General features: G+C 53.7%; 5 protein-coding genes across 5 annotated transcripts; 2 read left to right on the top strand and 3 right to left on the bottom strand.

Moving 5' to 3' along the window:
* Nucleotides 1–3,657: 3,657 nt before the first annotated feature.
* Nucleotides 3,658–6,824, bottom strand: J4E88_009667 (uncharacterized protein; the record flags this gene model as incomplete). Its single annotated transcript, XM_049403266.1, has 9 exons — nt 3,658–4,115; nt 4,394–4,541; nt 4,991–5,018; nt 5,070–5,085; nt 5,248–5,265; nt 5,430–5,683; nt 5,733–6,455; nt 6,536–6,670; nt 6,724–6,824. The coding sequence occupies 9 exons, from the start codon at nt 6,822–6,824 to the stop codon at nt 3,658–3,660; spliced, it is 1,881 nt and encodes a 626-aa protein (XP_049251040.1).
* Nucleotides 6,825–9,412: 2,588 nt separating this feature from the next.
* On the top strand, nt 9,413–11,108 carry J4E88_009666 (uncharacterized protein; the record flags this gene model as incomplete). The annotated part of the gene is made up of 3 exons (XM_049403265.1): nt 9,413–9,445; nt 9,522–9,708; nt 9,757–11,108. 3 exons carry the CDS (start codon nt 9,413–9,415, stop codon nt 11,106–11,108), a joined length of 1,572 nt encoding a protein of 523 aa, XP_049251039.1.
* A 786-nt stretch (nt 11,109–11,894) lies between these two features.
* Nucleotides 11,895–12,542, bottom strand: J4E88_009665 (uncharacterized protein; the record flags this gene model as incomplete). The annotated part of the gene is made up of 2 exons (XM_049403264.1): nt 11,895–12,211; nt 12,269–12,542. 2 exons carry the CDS (start codon nt 12,540–12,542, stop codon nt 11,895–11,897), a joined length of 591 nt encoding a protein of 196 aa, XP_049251038.1.
* Nucleotides 12,543–12,909: 367 nt separating this feature from the next.
* Nucleotides 12,910–14,000, bottom strand: J4E88_009664 (uncharacterized protein; the record flags this gene model as incomplete). Its single annotated transcript, XM_049403263.1, has 2 exons — nt 12,910–13,822; nt 13,879–14,000. 2 exons carry the CDS (start codon nt 13,998–14,000, stop codon nt 12,910–12,912), a joined length of 1,035 nt encoding a protein of 344 aa, XP_049251037.1.
* Nucleotides 14,001–14,550: 550 nt separating this feature from the next.
* Nucleotides 14,551–19,227, top strand: J4E88_009663 (uncharacterized protein; the record flags this gene model as incomplete). Its single annotated transcript, XM_049403262.1, has 1 exon — nt 14,551–19,227. One exon carries the CDS (start codon nt 14,551–14,553, stop codon nt 19,225–19,227), a length of 4,677 nt encoding a protein of 1,558 aa, XP_049251036.1.
* Nucleotides 19,228–20,222: the final 995 nt, after the last annotated feature.

The following is a 20,222-nucleotide window of genomic DNA, read 5'->3' as shown; positions in this document are numbered from 1 at the left end:
GGCGAGACTCGATGCCGTGGTACAACAGGCTGGTACTCGTCAGTGACAACCCGTTGTTGGACCGCGCGGAAACAGACTTGGCCTTTCTCATGATGTTATTGGGTTGATGGGTTGACCAATGGAAGATGAAGCGATGCTCGTATAGGTATGCCGTCAATCCCCAGCAATACATGCAGACTGTATAGTCCATGTGGGGGTGATTGCAAAGATATGCCGATGTTGCAATGGCCCAAACTGCGACCCGACTGATGTGCATTGCAGCAGAATGTCTCAGTCGAGATGGCCCTGTCCGGCCCGGCACAGGTGACTTCTTCCTTGATTCCGCGGCATGGAGCATGGAGGCCGAGCGATGATGGCTAGCCATAATGGGGTGTGAAGGTCCCGTCCCGTCGCATATGAGGGTTGTCACTCGCATAGGACGAGCGTCACCTGAGTGGCGCCTGGGGCAGAACGTCTGTCGCACGATCCCTTCCTCTTTGATTAGATGTCGTCATGCACAGTTCGTCGTGTCGAGCAAGTCGCTGATCGCATCGCCTGTATCAGTGCGGAGGAGGGGAAGGATGTTAGGGGCCAAAACAACGTGCAGCTGCTGGCTGGCTCAGACCCAGAATCCCGGGTTAGGCAGCAAAGGTCGCCGTTATTGCGACGGGTCTGGGTTGAAGGGTAAGCGAAAAGAGACGCGTCGAAACGAGCACGGCCAGATTGGGGAGGTCGTTGGAGGATCGTGGTGGGAGAGAGCTTGGCGGCCGTGACGTGTGGGGCCTAGCGCGCTCGAGGGCTGCAACCAACGAGCCGACGTGGCTCGAGCCAGATAAGACAAGGCCACACGGCCAAACATTAAGCGCCCATCACAACGCTACGCGACTAGTCTCTGGAGTACACGGACAGGGAGCAGAGACAAGTTCCGGGATTGATTTGCGATGTGGGTCGGCAGCGATGCGTGATGTGGTGGAAACGCTCCAGCTTAGCATGAGCAGCATCCGTCCACTGACCTTGTTGCTATAGCTGCCCCAGAGTAGTTTTCGACTGAAACTACAGGTAATATAGCCCGCGAAAGAGCATGCTGCGTCTAATTAGTAGCATCGAGGGTCCGTCCGCAAGCTATCTCACCGTGCCACCTCCCCAGCGTATCGTTGGCCAGTCAGATGCGGCCTGCGTGAATTCGCTCACATCGAGGGCGCTTAATATGCACCATACCTGCAACACTTCACAAACAGCCCACATCCATGTAGAACTGATCTGACAAGGGTCGCGCTTCGTGGCTTGCGGTAGTGGTCCCCGGCGTATCCCCGCCTAAGGTGGGTCGTACGAAAAGACGTTGTGGACAGTGCCGGCTTATTGCAGCCAGTCTCCTCGGATCGATCTAGGTGGCGTCCTTCCAGCCTCCTAGACTGCTAGGGTACCATGCTAGAGGAGCTGGTCATGATTTGAGTTTTGTGCATTGAAGTGGTTTCATGGTGTAGTGTGAACGAGCGTGATCATATTCTCCTAGTAAACAAGAGGGGCCATTATGCGATGAAGCAGGGCAACCTTACCACGTAGCTACAGTTTTTCTATTGCTCTCACATTCTTTGGAGTGCACTAAAACGCCATTGTTACAAATTTCCACCCACGCAATGTAAAGAAAACATTGAAACAAGACAGCGATACAATTTGCTACGGCCCGTAGTGGAATCTTCAACTGAACGAACTGCTTCCGACGTGTCTCCCCATGCTGGATGTATCAAGTGCTGGTACAGGACAGTCCTCGCTGATCGATGCAGAGTTGACCTATGCCGTCGATCAGAGTTTCGAACGCGTGAAAGCTGCGTCATCCGCATGCACTTGGGTGCGGCGACTGCATCCATCTTCCTCGTGTCTGAGAAGTTGTTAGCAAGATGAAATGAACACATAATTAGGTTACTACTGACCTGCTGAGCGTGTCTTTACGAGGAAAGGTTGCAGGGCACCTTGAACACTTCCAAGGTCTGTTGTCTGTGTGCACACTCTGGTCGTGGCGAGCCAAATCTGTCTTGCGCACAAAGTGTTTGTCGCACTGAGGGTGTGGGCAAACATTCGGCCTCTTTCGCTCAGCCGCATGTGTAAGCATGTGCTGGTTGAGGTTGTATTTCCTGGCAAAACCCCTGTCTTTGCAAATCAGGCAGTGGTAGGCAGCATTGGCGGGATCAGTGTGCCTGCGGTTGCGTGTTCGTTTTGCGACGGCAGTTCGAGGAGCTCGTGCAGCCCGAGCTCGTGCATTGGCAGTCCTGATCACTGTTGACGCCTGTACGGGGCTACGGTTGCTGTAGTTGTAAACCGGCGCCGAGTCGTATCCAGGCATAGCTGGTGATGGATACGCACTCTCGTAGGAGTACATGTGTGTGCTAAGCCGATCGGGAGCTACTGTGAGTGGTGGATGCCCTGATAAGGAATGACCACCCATAGTAACTGGCACTTCTGTGCCAAACTGGATGCGAGCTGCTGGGTTCCATGCCGGGCCCTCTAACTTGATGCTAGAGTAAGACTCCGGCTCTGAGCCATCGTGCGAATAAGCAGCAGACATCGCGCGTTGACTGTACACGTCTGGGGATGTAGGAGGTGTGTCCTGGGCGGAACTCCACGGTACTGGCGAATGGGGGACTGGGTGATCGAAAGCTCCTGACAGATAGGGATCTGCAGTGGCCTCTGCCGAGGTGCCGTTGGGATACTGAGCGCTAACCCAGCCTTCCGATTGTGGGGGAGACGATGGAGAGAGAGTGTTCGGCATTGAAGGGTGGACTGGATATAAACCAAGACCATGTGGGTAGCTGGGCCGCGGCTCTTGTTGTCTTGGTGAAGGATAGGGTGACTCAAGCAGGGAGCCTGGTTGAGATGTGTGTTGTTGGTAAGGCGAGTTGAAAGGTGGCGTGGGCTGGTCCGCGTACGAGTACATGATGAAAGGATCTCAAAGGGATGAACGTAGTCCACAAGTCTTTGAGGTCAAGTAGGTTGGCGAGGAATGAAGACAGGCAAAGATAGAAATGATGTGGTAGAAGCTGGATGAGGATGCCAACTGCAGGGCGTTTCGGGACGAGTTATATCTGTACGATGCAGTGCGTGACTAACTCCAAGATGGAATTGATTTGTATACTGCGCCAGTGCGTTCTCGGAGCCTACGTTAAACAGTGGGCTCTTGAGTGTTAGGCAGATTCTGAAATTATGCTAGACAGGGCAGCATGAACAGAAAGCTCGAGCCGCCTACGCGGCAGGCGCCTGTTAGCTTCATGGGGCTATGAAAGAGTGGCAGGGGGGCGATGGATGCAGCTCGAGACCGGGGTATGTGCAAGTGAACCAGACAGCCGGGTAGCTAGGCCTTAGCGGGCCGAACACAGGCATCCTTGCGCCGACCGGACTTTGAGGCGCAAGAGGAGAGGGCGGTTGTACCCTTGCTCGATGTGCATCCCCATGAAACTGGCCAGTCTGGCAAAGGATGTCCCGTCTGTATCTGACGTTGATCGTTCATTCATGTGTCACCCCAATGCCGTTACCAAAGTGAGACACCAACACCTCAACTCCATACGCGCTTGTTTGAGTAGCTCTTGGGATAGACAGATAAGATCAACTTGAATTTTAACCGGATTTGCAGTGCTCATCCTTAGCAAAATGTACCTATATGTCCGCGGCTGCAAGCGCCGGCCATCAAGCGACCGATGTGCTCGCTTCGCGCTGCTGCTGGAGCTGCGACACCATCGCAGTAAGTTCTTCAACTTGCGTTGAAAGCTTAAGGACTAGTGCCTTCAATGGAGCATCGGTTTCTGTAGACCCTGCTCGTGCCTGGGGCTTCTGGGGCTTCCTCGCAAATGAGTTTGGTGCTTCCGCCATCAATAGGCGTGGAGAGTTGACCGGCAACCGAAGAGCCTTTTTTGGTGGGGTTGGTGTCTGCGGTCCGCTGAAAGATGTCGCTTTCACATCGAGATTACGGGTATCGGTCAGCTGCTCGTAAGCCCAGATTGCAAATACAAGAGGTAGATGCGTGGCCTTGAGCAAGACGATCCGGACGCTCCTGAGTCGCTCGGAGGGGATGACGAGCCGCAACGGTCGAATGACTAGCGGAATGAGATTCTGGAAGCCGGTCAGCCTTGCAAAGTTGAGCACGGCTGTGGATACCACTGCGTTGTGGGTTCGCAGGGATTCACAGCGGCCTTGAGTCGAGAGAGCCTGAGCGCCAGAACAAGGCTTGTCAGTGACGTGACAACGGCAGAGCATCCGCCGACGATGCTTCCTTCACGAGCCGGCCACGAAGCTTTGACTGGTTGGTTCTGAGCGCGTCTTCCACGATGGCCATAGAGGCTGTGTCGATTGGGCGTTGAACGACCCGGCGCTTAATGCCCGCTTTTAACCTCCCCATAATAATAGCACTGAACAACATACTTACCAGTGGAGGCAGAAAGTATGTCAATCGATTTGAGCTTGATGCTTCGAGCACGTATACGGAATAGCTGCATCGTCAGTGCCTGAAGAAAGTTGCCTTGGATCATGCCGACGTACATGAACAAATATTCATCTCGCGCATGATCGAGAACCTGTCCACCGTCAATATCGATCCTTTGGAAAGTAATATAACCAGAGATGATAAGCTATAGCCGGTTGTTCATGGGGTCAGGGCAGTCAGTGCCTGCGAGAAATCTCCTGTTGCAGTCCCAATGGGGCTGTATCACACCCCCGTAAGACCAACCGGAAAAAGTCAAGTGCTAACCCCAATGCGAATGCACTCTGGGGAGACTGCAATGGAGATGAGGCGGTCCAGTCGGGCGTTAACCGTTGTTTTGCGCTTGGCATGCACAGACATGCATGCGATTTGAGGTTGCAAAGCAGTGAGGACCAATGGAAAAACCCATTACCTTACTCAACGAGTTGCTCAAAAGCGATATGAGGCTTGTAATCAACAAGATGTTTGTCAAAGTGACGAAAACAAGCTAGTGTGTGATCAGCAGACCGCGATGCGATGCATTCCAAATAGTCAAACTCGTACCATCACAGGAGGTCCGAAGAACGGCGAGCTATGCAGGCATTAGCAAGCCATTGGCACTGTTGATCGGAGGAGTGCATACATCTCTTCGGCGACATCTGCAGGCAGCTGTCGTCAGTACTGGTGGACAAGAATCGGTGTATGCCTTCGCTTGGCCGTTGCCTGAGGCTTGACTCACCGAAACCTAGGTAGCTAGAGCTGAGAAGGCATTAGCTGGTATAGCAACAGTGGCGTGATGTTAACCATTACCCGAAAAAGACCTTGATCAGGATCCAACTCTACGTTGCACGAGTCAGCAGTTGGCACGTCGGTGACCCCGATAGACAACTTGCCATCTGCTTCGCATTGAATCTACTATCTCTAGCCAGCAGTACGAAAGTAGTTAGAAACCCTTTATATCGGTGAGCATTGGCTGCAGCTACTAAAGCGTCGGACGCCTTACCCAGGTACAGGATGACTACCAGTGAAAGGAATTTGATGAAATCCTTGGTCATTTCTTTGAGACACGGGATAAGGGTGCCAAAATATCGATTGAGACTCAAGAGAGAGAAGATACGCGGCACGAGGAAGAGAGCCTCTAGTCCGAGTACGTCATAGGCAAGATCGATGGTGGTAGCGTTGGCTGTAGTCAGACCAACAATCCTCATAATGCAGAAGACAAAGCCCACGACGACGATACTGATGTCCCAGGTCCACCTAAAGACGTTAGCCTCCATCAAAATGGCGATGAGAAACGCATGCCTACCAAAAGTCCGAGGCATAGAACGAGCTTTGCCCTGCGTCTAACCAATCCGAAAATTCATCGTACGCGAAGCTGGCAATCCACACGTAGAGCAGTATCTCGGGAATGGTTACTCGGGCGTTGTTTCGCTGCACTAGAACTGCGTAGTACAGCCCTAAGAATGCCGCAAAAAAGAGTGTCTCGAAAATCTTCAAGTACAACGGAACGCGTAGCCTGGAGAAGGGATCGGCCTGCTTTCGGTTGTACTTTTTGGGCTTCTTCTCTGAGTGTAGACTGAGGGTCTCCCAGAATACGATGTCGCCTTTCCACAAGCCATTTATGATTTTCTGGACTGGTCTCTGGGACAGGAACTTCTTCGCACCAGATACAGTCGCAAGCTCCAATGCACTGAGATTCTCGCATTGTGACATCAGCGATCCGAAGCGAGATCTGGGAGAGTCGCCGCGGCTGAAGTAATCGGTGTTGGATACGGGAAGCAAAGGCGACCGCTCGTCGGCATGTGTGGTGTCGCGTTCGTTCTCGCCCGAGTGGTAGCCGTTCGGTGGGTTGGAGGTGGTCGGCGTCGTTGCCGGCGGGAGTTCTACTAGCAGAGACTCGATGATGTCGGCTTCTTTCAGGTTCGTCAAGAATTGCCAGGCTACGAATTCGCATGCGTAGCCTCGCGCTTCGTTCACGCCAGGCTCGTCGCTGGTTTCCTCCAAGGCAGAGAAATGTCCCTTCAGGGCCCTTCAATATGGTCAGCGCTCTCCACTCCGGCATGCAACCATCTGGTATTGATAAAAGCGACCTGGGTTGCCTCGACGTACAGTAGAGCGGACACGAGGGCAGGGTGGTCGACTTGGGTAGACAGGTATGCGATGAGAGGCTGGACTGCCCGGCCCTCCTGCGATCGACGCAAATCTTCGAAGGTATGTGGCAGCTTGATCTTATGCTCAAAGAACCTACTCTCGGGTTAGGCCACTGGACAATTGCGCATTCACATGCATCGACTGACTGGCACAGTTTGTCTACCAGGTCTCCGAAGCACTCGTCGCCGGCTATCTCTGGCACGCCCGTTTCGTCTGCAGGCCATCTCGGTGTGGACGGTATCGACATGGTGGGTTCTTATGATAGCTTGCGATTGCCCTCTGCCACTTCCTCCAGTCTTCGCAACATTGAAAGATTCGCGACGCGTTAGGCGCATGGACCTCGGGACCCGCGTCGTCATGGCTCTCTTGGCAGCCGCCATCTGTCTCCGCGACTGCAACCTCAGACTTCGCTGCAGCATACAGCATGCTCTGAAGCTTTTGTGTGCACGACATGCGACTTTGATCACATATCCCTTCGCTCGCACTAACCCACGTGTGAACCGCCGTCTCAAGCAACATGGCGCACGATGCTAATTTCGTCGGCAATCGTCTACGGCTGAGCGCCTTTCTTTCATGTGTGGGAGGGATACCAGACCGTCCGTCACGTTTCAAACCGCCTATCCAAAATCTGGACGTGGTAAACTCCGCTGCCCCGTTCTCCGGATTACATCGCGACGTGTCAGTCAAGGAACCGGCCAGGGAGCCAGCAATCTTGCCCTCAAAATTATCTGCCGAGGCAGAATTCATCGGAACCAACTTGTGTGAGGAAGCTGCAGCTACCGACAGGCCGCTGGATACCAACATCGAAGAAGATAGATCTGCCTTGGATGGTCTCACGAAGGCGCCATCTGTATACGACATCCCAAGTTCATCACCACCAGACCTCTGTCTAGCCTCTGTTAGCGGCGGCAAACAAGGACTTCGCAACGGGCTTTCGAGCACTCGGAAACGGCGTTTGCCAGTACATGAGCTCGCTTTGCTGCGGACTACTACACTGGATGGACTACCCCTACCGGGTGTAAGGAGCTTCCACGGGTTTCGTCGTAGGTAGCTTGCGGCCAGCTAACGCTGTTGACTTTAGGATGTTACTCTCAATGTTGCTGCTCCCATTGCGGTCGTGGACCCTATCGAAGATAGCCAAATACGTCTTACAAATACGTTGCACATCTCCGTATGTCAACGATAGTCAACGCTGACACTGCTGACCTTCACGCAGACTTCAGGCGGCGTCATCATCACGAAGAGTAGGCTGATACCGAAGACAACACAACCGCCAGACTCTGTCGGCCTTCCCAAGACCGAACCAATGGGAATGCACACAGAGCCCCTGGAGAGACCCACACAACTTTCTACTAAGATGCAGCGATATTGTCCAAACCTTCGAGATGCTTTTGACGGGTTTGTTGGTTCCGAACTAAAGCTCGTTCCCAAGAAAATTGTCAACCGCCAAAGGATCGCCAATCCGACCAAGAGACAGAAGCCTGGTATCAAGCGCGAACTAGTTCTACGAGCTGGGTCACCACCTTTATCGGCGGGTTGGGCTACGACTACCGCCAATGCTTTAGTTGTGGGCAAAACATCTATGATCGTTGGTGCGAACACTTCGTCAAGACTTGAAAACGCCCAAACCCACGTAGGACTCGGACAACTGACATTGACGAGATGCCGGAACGTTCTACAGGCTGGCACAGATGATGGACATGCCCCTGAACTGGGCGATGAGACACTATACGAGAAAGCTCACGAAGAAGATCATGACAACGATTTTACTGCTGAGACTGGTCACTACCAGCTCAACCGAGTACCCACATCTTGAGACCACATCAGCCGATTTTAATGTTCAGCACACCTGGACGGTCAAAGCGAGACGGAGAGTGATGGCAAGATTGCCAGCCCTTATTAACGACGTTGACGATTCATATTACGCAGATTAAGACGGCGGGGGACCCTGGAGATCAGCAATGGTGTTGGAGAGTACAGAGTGACACGTACTGGGACAGCGAGCACCTCCTGGGTATTCGGTAGACTCAGCTCTTGCATGCCTGACAGCGTTCGATGACAGACGTCAGGCCTCCGAACCTGCGAAGACTTCAAATTGCGAGCCAGGGAACGATGTGGAATAGACCACCAGAGGCAGTGTCAGCTATAGCATACAGTCCAGGTATTCGTGGGGCTTCTTGAAACGCCTCGGTTCCTAAGTAGTAGCAATGTTCATGAATGCGGACTATGGTGCACGGCATACGTTCGCAGTCTCGGTGAATACCTGAGCAAGAGATGGACAGAATGAATGAAATACGTTTTAAGTCGCAAGCCATTTGGTCCGTCGCAACATTGGCCTGATCGGGCTGTTTTGCAGCTGAGGTGTGACGTCGCTTTATTGGAGCATGTAAGCCAGCTACCGACGTCTGTGTGAGATCGATGACTTCAGCACTGCAGATTGGGGTCATCGAACATTGACATTCGATGTACAGGGCTCCCGTGGTCAGAACGTGGTATTAGTTCTTGACGTTGTTCTAGCGGCAGTCCCGAAATAGCGATCGGTGTCTCGGTTTCGCGATTCAGACACTAACATCAAACACCACACTACTGTTTGGACGCATGGACAAAACATAGCACAAGTGTTCTGCAGGCGTGTTGACACAAGTGGAGTGATGATTGAAATGGTGCGGCGCAACATATATGGTGGGCTTGCGCCTCGCTGCGCGAAGCTCCCCGTATCGCTTCGACGTCCTGGTACTCCGACTATTGACTAGTCACGACTCTCATCTCCAACGCATCGCCTATCGCCGGCGCAAACTAGGTCCGAAAAGTCGAATAAACACAAGTAGCGATACCATGGCATCACAAGGCGGCATACCACCTTCTGTGGTAAGTGTACCCCACCCATAGGCTTATCTGATGGGCCTGGAACTTGGAGAGAGACAAAGTCACTGACGTTGAAAAGGCATCACAAGCGCCACCATATGCTCCTATGGTATGGCCTCTGGGTGGTCCTCCAGTGAAACGGGTCGATATTCCTGCCCAAACTGTCTTCATGTTCTTCTTCATGGTCGGAGCAGCAGTACACATGAAGATATTCCAAAAGAACAGAGCACGAGGTCACAAGTTCTTACCAAACCTCTTCATCTTCCGTATGTATAGCCACATTCTGGATGAAATGGATGCTGACTATTCCGAAGTTTTCTGCATGGAACGCATATTGACATCAATCTTGCGACTCGCATCGGTCTCTAATCCAACCAACATTCCACTTGCGATTGCTGCACAGATCTTCATCGCAGCAGGTGTTCTTATACTATTCGTCATCAATCTCGTTTTCGCGATGCGCCTAGTAAGGTCGACACATCCGTCGGTGGGTTGGCATCCTGCGTTTGGCATCGTGTTCAAAGCCTTTTACGCGTTGATCGGCTTGACACTTATCGCTGTCATTACAGCTACAGTTCAGAGCTTTTATACTCCCAACGCAGGAACTCGAGCGACGGACCGCGGCTTCCAGCAGTACGGCGCAACCTTCCTGGCCATCGTCGCTACACTACCTTTGCCGATGACGGTGCTCACGCTTCTCATTCCCTATTCGCCGCTCGATCATTTCGGTATGGGCCGTCTTCGTACAAAAGTCATAGTCCTGATGATTAGCACCACACTCCTCTCTATTGGCGCATGGTATCGCTGTGGTGTTGCTTTCCAGACACCAGTCCCGAGATCACAACCTCTACCAGGCTATCTCGGTAAGGCACCATTCTACATTTTCAACTTCCTCGTGGAGATCCAGACGGTACTCATGTACGCCATACTTCGCGTAGACCTCCGCTGGCACATCCCCAATGGCGCAAAGGGGCCTGGTAGCTACGCTAGATCACGAATGGGTGACGTGGAAATGCAAGACTCGCGACCTACTTCCTCGGACAGCGTACAAGATGACAACAAGTCGGCCAGGTCTTTCAGTGAAGACGAAGAAAAAGAGTTGGAGAATGAGAAGGTCGAGGAGCTCCCTGCCCCCAGGATTATAGAGATAGATCTCGGAAACTCTTCACGCAGCTCCCTGGCGCCACCAGACATGGACCTCAACAGGAACTCGGCCCGCAGCTCTCTGGCAGTACCAAAGACGGCAGATAGATCAGCGCGCAGTTCCATCATCTCCCAACGCCTATCCTCATTCATCAGCAAGTCCACCAGCACACTAGCTACCTTTGCGACCGCGGAGCAAAAGCAACGATGGCGGGAGAGCGAGGAAGCGAGGATCGTCCGAAGACTGGGAGGGCCATGGCAGCAACTCCCTAGCCCGGTTGAATCAACTTTCAGCATGAGCAAGAGCCCGACGAGGAGCGTCTTCAGCCGTACGACAGGAGGGGATGGACCAGAGGCGCCTGAACCAGCATACCACCAACGAAGCGATAGCGGTGCGCCTAGTATACCCGACGTCGTCGGAGAGGGCGGATGGACACCGAGAATTGACTGGGAATTCCGCAGCCCGAGACGTTTCCTCAGTTTGAAGAAGAGAAGTATGATAGGTTTGCAGCTTCCGAAGTGAGCGTCAGGCATTGGACCGGATTGATGCGATGTTTTTACAGCGAAGGCGTTTGTGGGGATGGGAAAGGTACTAATACACTGCTGGGCGGCAAAAGCTTTTTCTGGTGTTCATCATACCCATCTGCTTTTTGCGCATATATTGGAAGTTTATACAAGCTTTATGGCCTTTTACTTTTTTCATGTAGCATGTACAATAGCAGTCATTGCATTCTTTTTATCGATACATGAACACTTCCCGTGCGCCACATTATTCGTATTACATTCAAATGCATTCTACCCACAGACTCATCGCTGTACATCGTCGCTTCATCGTTACATCAACAGCAACATCTCACGCGGTAGACCCTGACCCAGACTCACGAATAAATTTAGTCTGACGGCTCCCCTCCCAACAACCCGGTCCCTGTACCTGAATCCCCCAATCCAAAACAAATCAATAGTGCGAAACGAACATGAAGTTGCCTCAGGGAACGTTGGGTCTGCTGTCACCCGTTTCGAGGCGTGAACTAGGGGCCGCGCTAGTGTGTTAGCCCGTGTATGTGGATCGTTTTATGGATTGTTGAACGTCGTTTGCATCGTTGTGTGTTTTGTCTGGGGGTCTGGAGGCCTAAGGATGCAAGAGCTTGAAGGGTTCTTCGGGATGTTAGTGCATCGCGCAGTCGTGGTTGGCAAAGACGGATGAGAAAAGTGTCATAAGATTGCAGGTACTCATCCAGCCGTCATTACTTGAACGCCCTGTGCCTTCGCCTTCGCTCACTCGCCACCCATCGCAATCCAACATAGTAGTCTACATAGGGATCCGCCTCATCTCATCCAAACTCCAATACTTCCTCATATTCTCGGCTTCCAACTGCTTGACCTCATCATCCAGATGCTGCCATAAAACCTCGCCAAAAGAATCGAAAATCTCCTTCAACTCGCCCAACCGCAACTCTCGCTCACCGCCTTCGCACTCTTCCAAGTACTTTTCTAGCTTGTCGAGACCCTTGTGGATCTGCTTGTGCTGGGTGAGAAGCTCGAGTTCCTTCTTGAAGGCGGGCATCTTCTTGGCTAAGACGGGGAAGATGTGCTGCTCTTCTATTGTGTGGTGCACTGTGAGGTGATCTATATGGGGACGGTCAGATGATGATACTTTTTGGCTGAGTTATGGGAGAAACTGACGACAAAATTGCTGGCCCATGCTAATGAATTGGCGGATGGACATGTTCTTGGGCCTCTTCTGTGCTTCACACGCTCCGTATAGAACTTTCCACGTCGCTCTGAAGTTATCGTGGAAATAGTTCATGTGCTCCGCCATTCTGTTATACTGGCGAAACTCGGATGCGGAGAGTTTGGGTAGAGGCTTTTCCTCGTTCGTCGCAGGGGTAGAGTTTGGGTCATTGACTACAGGAGGGGCTGGTGCAGTAGGACCGTCATCTCCTGAGATTGTCGCCATGTTTTGTTGGTTTGCGGGGCGTATAGATTGTTGCAGTCTGGGGCTGACTGTAGAGTAATGCCTTTCAAACGATGTCAGAGCAAGTCGAGGTGGGGCTCTGAGAATGGATGCGATAGATTGGACACGCTTCATACGCTGGAGAGAAAAACAACAATGTCACTCGAAGACGATGTAAGGTTATAGTTTGGGGTATCTATGTTTTGCGTGGCACAGCCTTGCATGCTTGGGAAGTGATTACCCATCTAGCCACTGGCGGCTTGTGAAATTTGCATTAGCAAGCGGCCGGCAGTTGCACTTCCCGATCCCGGTAAGACGCGTTGATAACGCGCCGGGTCACGTGACTGCGCTATCACCAACGCGACCATGCTCACTTCTTTCTTGTTTTGGCAAACTTCTCGTGCCACTTGCGCGCTGACGGCTTCATGGCTGCCACTGAGCTGTCTCCACCTGCAGTTGTGGCGGCCTTGCTCTTTGCCCTTATCGTGGTATCGGATGGGAAGTCATAGATGCCTTCGATGGCACCGAGTTGCGCGTCCTTGCGCCATACTTCGGGCAGGCGGTCCTCCCACGTGTCGGTGAAGTCGGCGATGAGGAAGTCTGCGCCGCGTTTGGCTTCCAGCAGTGTCCTGCCAGTAAATGTGACAGTCTTTTCCCGATCCAGACACGACCATGGTCCGTTCCTGTCGTTGTCTGCTGTAGATAGGTATGCCAGTATGGCCTCTACGAGGCCTGGCGGATGCCCTTCCTCCGCTGCGGCTTTGGTGATGTCGTTGGTCAAGAACTGCGCTTGTAGTTTGATGCCCTCGGCCAGTGCAGCGGCGTTGATGGACCTCCATACTTGTGAGAGGGCATTTGGCGAAGGCTGGTATGATCCTCCATCCGCCTCGAATGCCATCAGCTCGTCCCATCCAACCTGACATTCCCCTTCCGACAAGGGCATATCGCCGAACATGCTCGCCTTGCTCCTACCATTGCTGGTCGCGTCGACGTCCCCTGCAACAATGTCGTATACCGGCAGTGCCTCTCTCAGTAGGGCGGTGGCAGACGCGGTGGATGCATGGGCTTCGAGCGTCGCGGTGCACAGCGCAATGGCGCGCGTGGTAGGGGTGGGTATCTCGTTGCCATGGGCCTCGAGCGCGGGCTGGGCTATGTAGAGCGAGTTGGAGGTTTGGACCTGGCGCAGCTGGAAGGTCTTGTTCGGCGTACAAAGTACTGCATATGCAGGCTTCGCGTTGGACGTGCCAGAAGCGGCAGACTGGACTTGGGACTTGATGGAGAGCCTAGCGCGTATGATGAGAAGGGTACCCGCATGGAAACGACAGGTCAGCGCACCTACAGCGGCGGGTTGGGCGCGTCTATCAGCTCAACAATCTCTGGGGGCAGCTCGAGCAGGCGGAAGTGCTGCTGCTGGTGGGCAATGGAGAAGGGCACACCGCCTTCATCTTGCTGCGTAGCCATGTCTTGACTCAACACACACACAACGTCCAATTTACGCTGCTGACAGTCTCAAAGTCTGTTGTACCTCATCTCATCGCGGCAGCTGCTATGACGACGGTGCTTTTTTGTTTGTGGACACTGCGGGGTGCGGCGATGTGCAGCTAGCAGAGAGACGGATCGGACGATACGCTGCAAGGGCATCATTTGCAGGCCAAAAATACTTGTCACTGCGGCCGCTTGCTGGGAACCCCATGCTCGGGCGTGTCGCACCTGTGGCACCTTGGTTATTCGCGCTGCAGCTGCCCACCTGCGCTTGGTCGCAGCTGCATGACCGCTTTCTTGGTTCGGGCTTCAACAAGATCCATGGGATTCGTTGTTGTTTAGTCCCGGGACGCGCCTCCACTGTCCCTTCTCTACCCCAATGGCTTCCTAGCACCACCGACTCGGACGACAACAACACCGCCTGCCCCTCTGCCGCTGCGCCCAGCCATGCACCCGCCGTCCTAATTGCCTCTTCACTGTCTGACTGCTGCCCGCCGTCGCCGTCACTCGTTTCCGCGCAATTGGCACCATGGTCGTAATCAACCCCGAGCCCGCGGCCCTGTCCGCTGAGGACCTGTCGCTCTTCTACACGACCGACGAGCTGCTCTCCAATTCCCCCGTGCTCATCTTCTACGGTCCGACGGCCACTTCCACCCAGGCGACACATTCGCGCATCCAGGCCCACGTCTTCACCCCGGCCGGCTTCCAGAACTTCGCCCGCCTGATTATCTCGCCCACAGCCACATACTACAATGCCGTCACATGTCTGCCGCGCGAGGAGCAGGGCGACGAGATATGTCGCGGTCTCGCCTTCAGCCTGTACAAGTACTTCCTCGAGCTGCCCGCGGAGATCAAGAGCGCTTGGGAGAGGCGGTATGATTCCTCCGCCAACCTGCCCATGGCCCCCAGGCTGTTCTCCGAGGCGCATGCCGCCATTGTCGCTGCCAGGATGATCAAGGTCGAGAACGTCGCAGATGTCATAATCGACGTGCGCCATGCTTTGGGCGAGCAGACGCTTTCCTGGATAGATCTGGATGTAGTCCTCCCCCAGGGCAGTGTCACGAAGCTGGAATCGCGCGAGTCCGGCCAGTTCGAAGACCTCGAAGAAGACCTCATCGAAAAGCGATACGGACAGTACGCGCCCGTCGTCAGGCTGTTCGGAGACGGCGCCTTCCTCCCGACCTCCAAACTCCGCCGCGCACCCTCCAAACCGACCGCCCTCAACCGATCACAATCCTTCTCGAGGAAACAAAAAGAGACTCTCCGACGGGAGATGTGTGAGCTGTTGGACACGGAAGAGAACTATGTCTACAAACTGGACGAGCTGGTACACACAGTAGCGGTCGAGTTCCGTGAGAAGGCCAAGCAGAAGTCGAGCTCGAGCTCCAGCCCTACCGAACAAGCACTGAGAGGCTTGTTTCCTCCCAGTCTGGACAAGATTCTAGAGGTTAATTCGCAGTTCTTAGACGCTCTACGTGTAATTCTGGAAGAGTCGGAGAACGGAGCCATTGAGGACATTGAGACAGCAGCAGACGATGTCTACATCGCGCCCTTGCGTGGACAGAAGGACGCACCAGATGTCACCGGAGCGGCCGCCGTCGCCAGGGCTTTTGTTGAGTGGCTTCCACAATTTGCAGATTGCTACACCGACTACATGGCGGCCCACGGCGACTTCTCACAGCTGCTGAAGCATTTCACAAAAGACACAGCCTCCAGTTTCTCCAAGCGAGTCTACGAGACGGGCGAGCAGCGACTCACATCTATGCTCATCGAGCCTGTTCAGCGCCTGCCACGATACAACCTGTACATCGACAACATCATCAAGCAACTGCCCCTCAGGCATCCGGCTATCAAGATCTTCCTCAAGGCAAGGGACATGATCTCGGATATCTGCACAAGAGAAGGTCCCACGGCGCAGCAGATCAGAGTGTTCGACCGCTTGCGCAAAATGGTGACTTCGTGGCCTTCGGGATTCAACCCTAAAGGACGAATGATCTCAGCCATTGATTGCGTAGAGCTGTCCCCACCATATCACGGGGAGTTATCTGGACCTGCTACGGTGTCCGGTATCATGGTACTCTTCACGGACTTCTTGGTGCTTCTTCAAAAGTCGGAGGATGGTTCCATCAATGCGCGTGGCTTGCTCGCCGAGCTCGACAACCCCAAATTCGCCGAATCGTTTGATGGATCTACGGAACTCATGTTTCATCAATACTTGAGTCTCAGTGATGTCTTCCTGAGTGAACACTCAGAAGGATCAATACTGCAAATGATATCCCCAGTACCGCTCGCCAGCCAGCCCGGACGACCGAGAAGTCGAGAACGCCAGAAGCTTGGCATTCGCATGTTCTACCTGCAAGGCTCCTATGAGGGTAAAGGCCACAAGGTTACCGAGGAGCTCACCAAAGCTCGTGTGGAAGGCAGATTTCCAGAGGCGGAGCGAGAGGGCGGCAAATGGGACGTTCGAAATTTGCCAGGCGATCTCAGTTTCTTCTCATCTATAGCGGAAGAGGCAGCTGGCCAGCAGGTAGAAGGTCGACGCGAGCCTGCGAGAGTACAGATTCTTGTCGAAGGGTCTAAGTTCACCAAGCCCATTCAAGTCGGTGACAGCGGCGTCGAGCTTACTGTTACCATCACCATACTCGGCGACGGACTCTTTCTGCTGGAGTCAAATGGGGCCCATGGATACACGGCACGCGACAAATTGACCGACCAAGAGTTCCGGCCCGTTCTCACAAAGCGCCTGGCTAATTACTTCCAATTGCGGAACAGCGTTAAGAACCACACACTGGCCGAGGCGTATCTGACGCGGAACCAACAGATACTGAAGTCGCTCGCTCTGGAGATGTACGAGGCAGAACCACAGACGGGTAGTAAGAGCCGTCCACACTCTCCAGTGAAGATGCTGTCTAGTTTCTTTGGTGGCAGTGTGAGCAGTATTGGCCGTGAAGGAGGAGGCTCTCGTAGACTCCAACGCAATGCGCATACCATGGGAGAGGTACCGCGCATGGCACCTCCGGTTCAACTTGGGCCGAATCGTACGTACAGCCATGACGGGGAGATGTCGCGCCCTACCTCTTCCAGCACGACTAAGAGCGCCACCTTCAACGGCCCAAGCGATCCCTTCTCAAAGCTCGAAGATACCTTGGCAAATCTGACTCTGGCACTGCACGCACGCAAAGGGAACATAGTTGGACGCTCTGTCAGGGCGAGAGCTGTCGCCGATGAACTCGTTGTCAACGAACTCTACAATACGCTTTTGGAGAACCCTGCCAATCTTGAACTCGCTGGTCAATCGTCTGTGGATGTACTTTTCGCAGTGTTTGAGAAGTTTTTGAGTGTCGCTTGGAAAGAGCGAATGGGTCCTGTGCTGTCGCACGCCACATTGGTCTCATTGCAGATGCGATCAGATAGCATGCCACCTGATGAGTTCGAGGAGTTCTTCAAATACACTTTCGACCAGTTTGCCCCTCCGAACCAACGAGCGTTCCGCGCTGTCATCAATCTGCTAGCCGAACTGCTCGATGGCACCAGCAACGATGGCGATCGAGGCATTCTCACAGCAGCGTTTGCCGAGATGTTAGTGCCTGCCGGTAACGCAAACGACTTCATATCCCTTATGGACCGCTTGGTGCAAGATATCGACGCCCTGTTTCCAGCCGAGACACCTGGGTTCAGTACTCCAAACTATGGCTCTATGGACTCAAAGAGTCGCTACGCTGCTGCCGGCTCGCTCAACTCCAACACATCACTGCGGAGACGTTTTGGCTTTGGTACCTTGACACGCGAGAACAGCAAGTCAGAGAATGAGTCCAAGGTAGGCTCACTCTGGCGCTCATTGAGCAAGAACAGCCATGGCACAGACCTCCAGTCGCCCAGCATGGGGAAGGCTGGTCCCGGGCACCTTGGTCGCTCCAACTCGATAGACGCTGCTGCTCGCCTATCGCCAAAGCGACCGTCCTCTCGCGACCGTCCGACTGTTCTCGGCGCGTTTACGTTTGAGAACGCGAATTCAAACTCGAACTCGAACTCGAACGCGAACGCGAATGGTCGGTCGTTCGTGGGCAATCTTGGGACAATTGGAGAGGTACCTCCCACTACTGGGCCTCCCCGCAAGAAGCGACGCTCTTCTTTGAGCGATCTCAAGACGTTGCAGGATGCTGACGATGTACCCGAGTGGTCCCCGCAGACTCCTCGCAAGGTCGATCCTGCATTGCGCCACGAAACACGCCAGATTAGCGAGTCCCCGCTGGCTCCTTCAGCCGCTACAATGGCTTTACACAAACACACTTCGTCGATACCGACGCCTACCCGACTAGGCTCACCGCTGCGGGTGGAAAGGACAGACAGGAAGGAGAACTCCCCTGCAGTCGGCTTGGATCGTCCAGCACACATTAGGGGAAAGTCGGTCACGATGAAGCCAGACATCGATGATGAAGTCACCATCAAGTCAAACAGCCCTACGAAGAAGCGAAGCGAGACTGTTTCGGGCATTCCCAATCCTCTAAACCTCCCGAATAGCTCAGCCATCCCCAATCTACGACCAACTACGAGTGCTGGTCTGCATGAACGAACGGGATCCGGCAACGCTGTCAAACTGCCACCCTCGACTCCACGATCTCCGACCAAAGCCAGCACTCCTTTGACTGGGAGCCCTCCCAAGAAGCTGAGGATGCAATCACCTCAAAAGCTGCGCGAGCGACTGCAAACTCAGCAACACGATATCGACACAGCTTCGCAAGCTTTGCAGAATGAACTGAGTGCCATCGGTCAAGAGCTGAATGCTAGAAGCACGCCGCGTCTGACAACCCAGAGCTCCGCTCCATCGTTGATAACGAATGGGACAGCTGCAAGGACGGCTGAAGCGCGTGTGGCTGCTCTAGAGAAGCTCAGAGCTACACTGGAAACCCTCTCTGCACGTACTTCGGGAATCTCAAATGACGTAGCAACTTCACTACAAGTATCGGAGGCTCGATGCAAGCACCTAGATCAGTTGTACCGCAACGTAAACGCGGAGAACGAGCTACTGTACGTGAAATTCAACGAAGAGCTCGAGAGGGTGACAAGCAGCGCTCGCAAGGGAAAGGCTAACGAAGAGGTGGAACGTCGGTTGAAGACGAGCGAAGAGGAGCTGGCCCGCCTACGAAAAGAGAACGCTAGACTGAAGAGGGAGAATGCTGGGTTGAAGGCGCAAATCAGAGAGTGAGTAGTCGTCAAGACTGCTCAATCGCCCTGATGTGTGTCAGATGGGGGCGCGATGTTGACGAACCTGTAGTCTGCTCAGCGTAATTAATATCGCGGCGGTAAGGTTCGCCCTGCTTCTGGACAGTTTTGCTACGGCGGTTCTGGCATGGGTACAGTACGTAACCATACGTGCTTGCGTTGCGGTCGCTTTTCTGACCATATTCCCTGTACTTCTTTTTGTCGAACTCGGGCTGATGGCCCTCGAGCTTTCAGGTTGGAGTGTGGGCGCGAGGGACTGCGTTATGATAACATGACATGGCGTTAGCGAAGCCACCTTTAGAGCAATATACCATCTGCTTTTTCTTTTGCTAAACGTGCTTTCCTCGATGCTGACCTCAGGTGATTTTGACGAGCATCAGGGGTGGCTAGACTTAGTGTTGTATGCTCGAGAGTGTTTTCAAGGTAGAAGTGTACATTGCCTCAGCAACTGCTCACTTATTAGACTATGATAGTAAGGATGCAGCAAACCTTAGAAATGCGACACGAATTCGAGCTACCTCTGGTGAAGGGTCCAACCTGTCTCAGGGTGCAGACGTGGTGACGGTGGCAGAAGAAGGCCAATGGGTTCCCCAGTCGCGCAGCCTCGCCAAGTGGGATAGCAGCCTCAACCCCGCTAGTTTATGCATGTGTTGGCAGGGCTTTGCAGCTACACGGCCGGGGCAGTTATGCCGCGGTTATGCAGCTTGTGGCCTGGCCTGGCCTCTAAGGGAAGGTGCGAAGGTGTCGGTATGCCGTTGCGCAGTGTAGCTCAGGGCGGAAAGGACAACTGGGAGTGTTTCATGGCGTGTGTAGTCGAGCTATTAATGGAGATTGATGTGTTGCCCGGGTGCGCTAGAAACAAAGTCAACGTTTCGCGCTCGATCGGGAGGGTTTCCGCTAAGGCGGAACTGGACGTGTCGGACGACGATCACTGACCGGGCTCGTCGAGCTGGGGATTAGTCTTCGTCATCAGCGGCT

This window comes from Alternaria novae-zelandiae (genome assembly GCF_023758075.1).
Source record: "Alternaria novae-zelandiae strain BMP 2774 chromosome Unknown scaffold_25, whole genome shotgun sequence".
Taxonomy (NCBI): Eukaryota; Fungi; Ascomycota; class Dothideomycetes; order Pleosporales; family Pleosporaceae; genus Alternaria; species Alternaria novae-zelandiae.
This window is presented reverse-complemented; position numbering and strand designations above follow the sequence as displayed.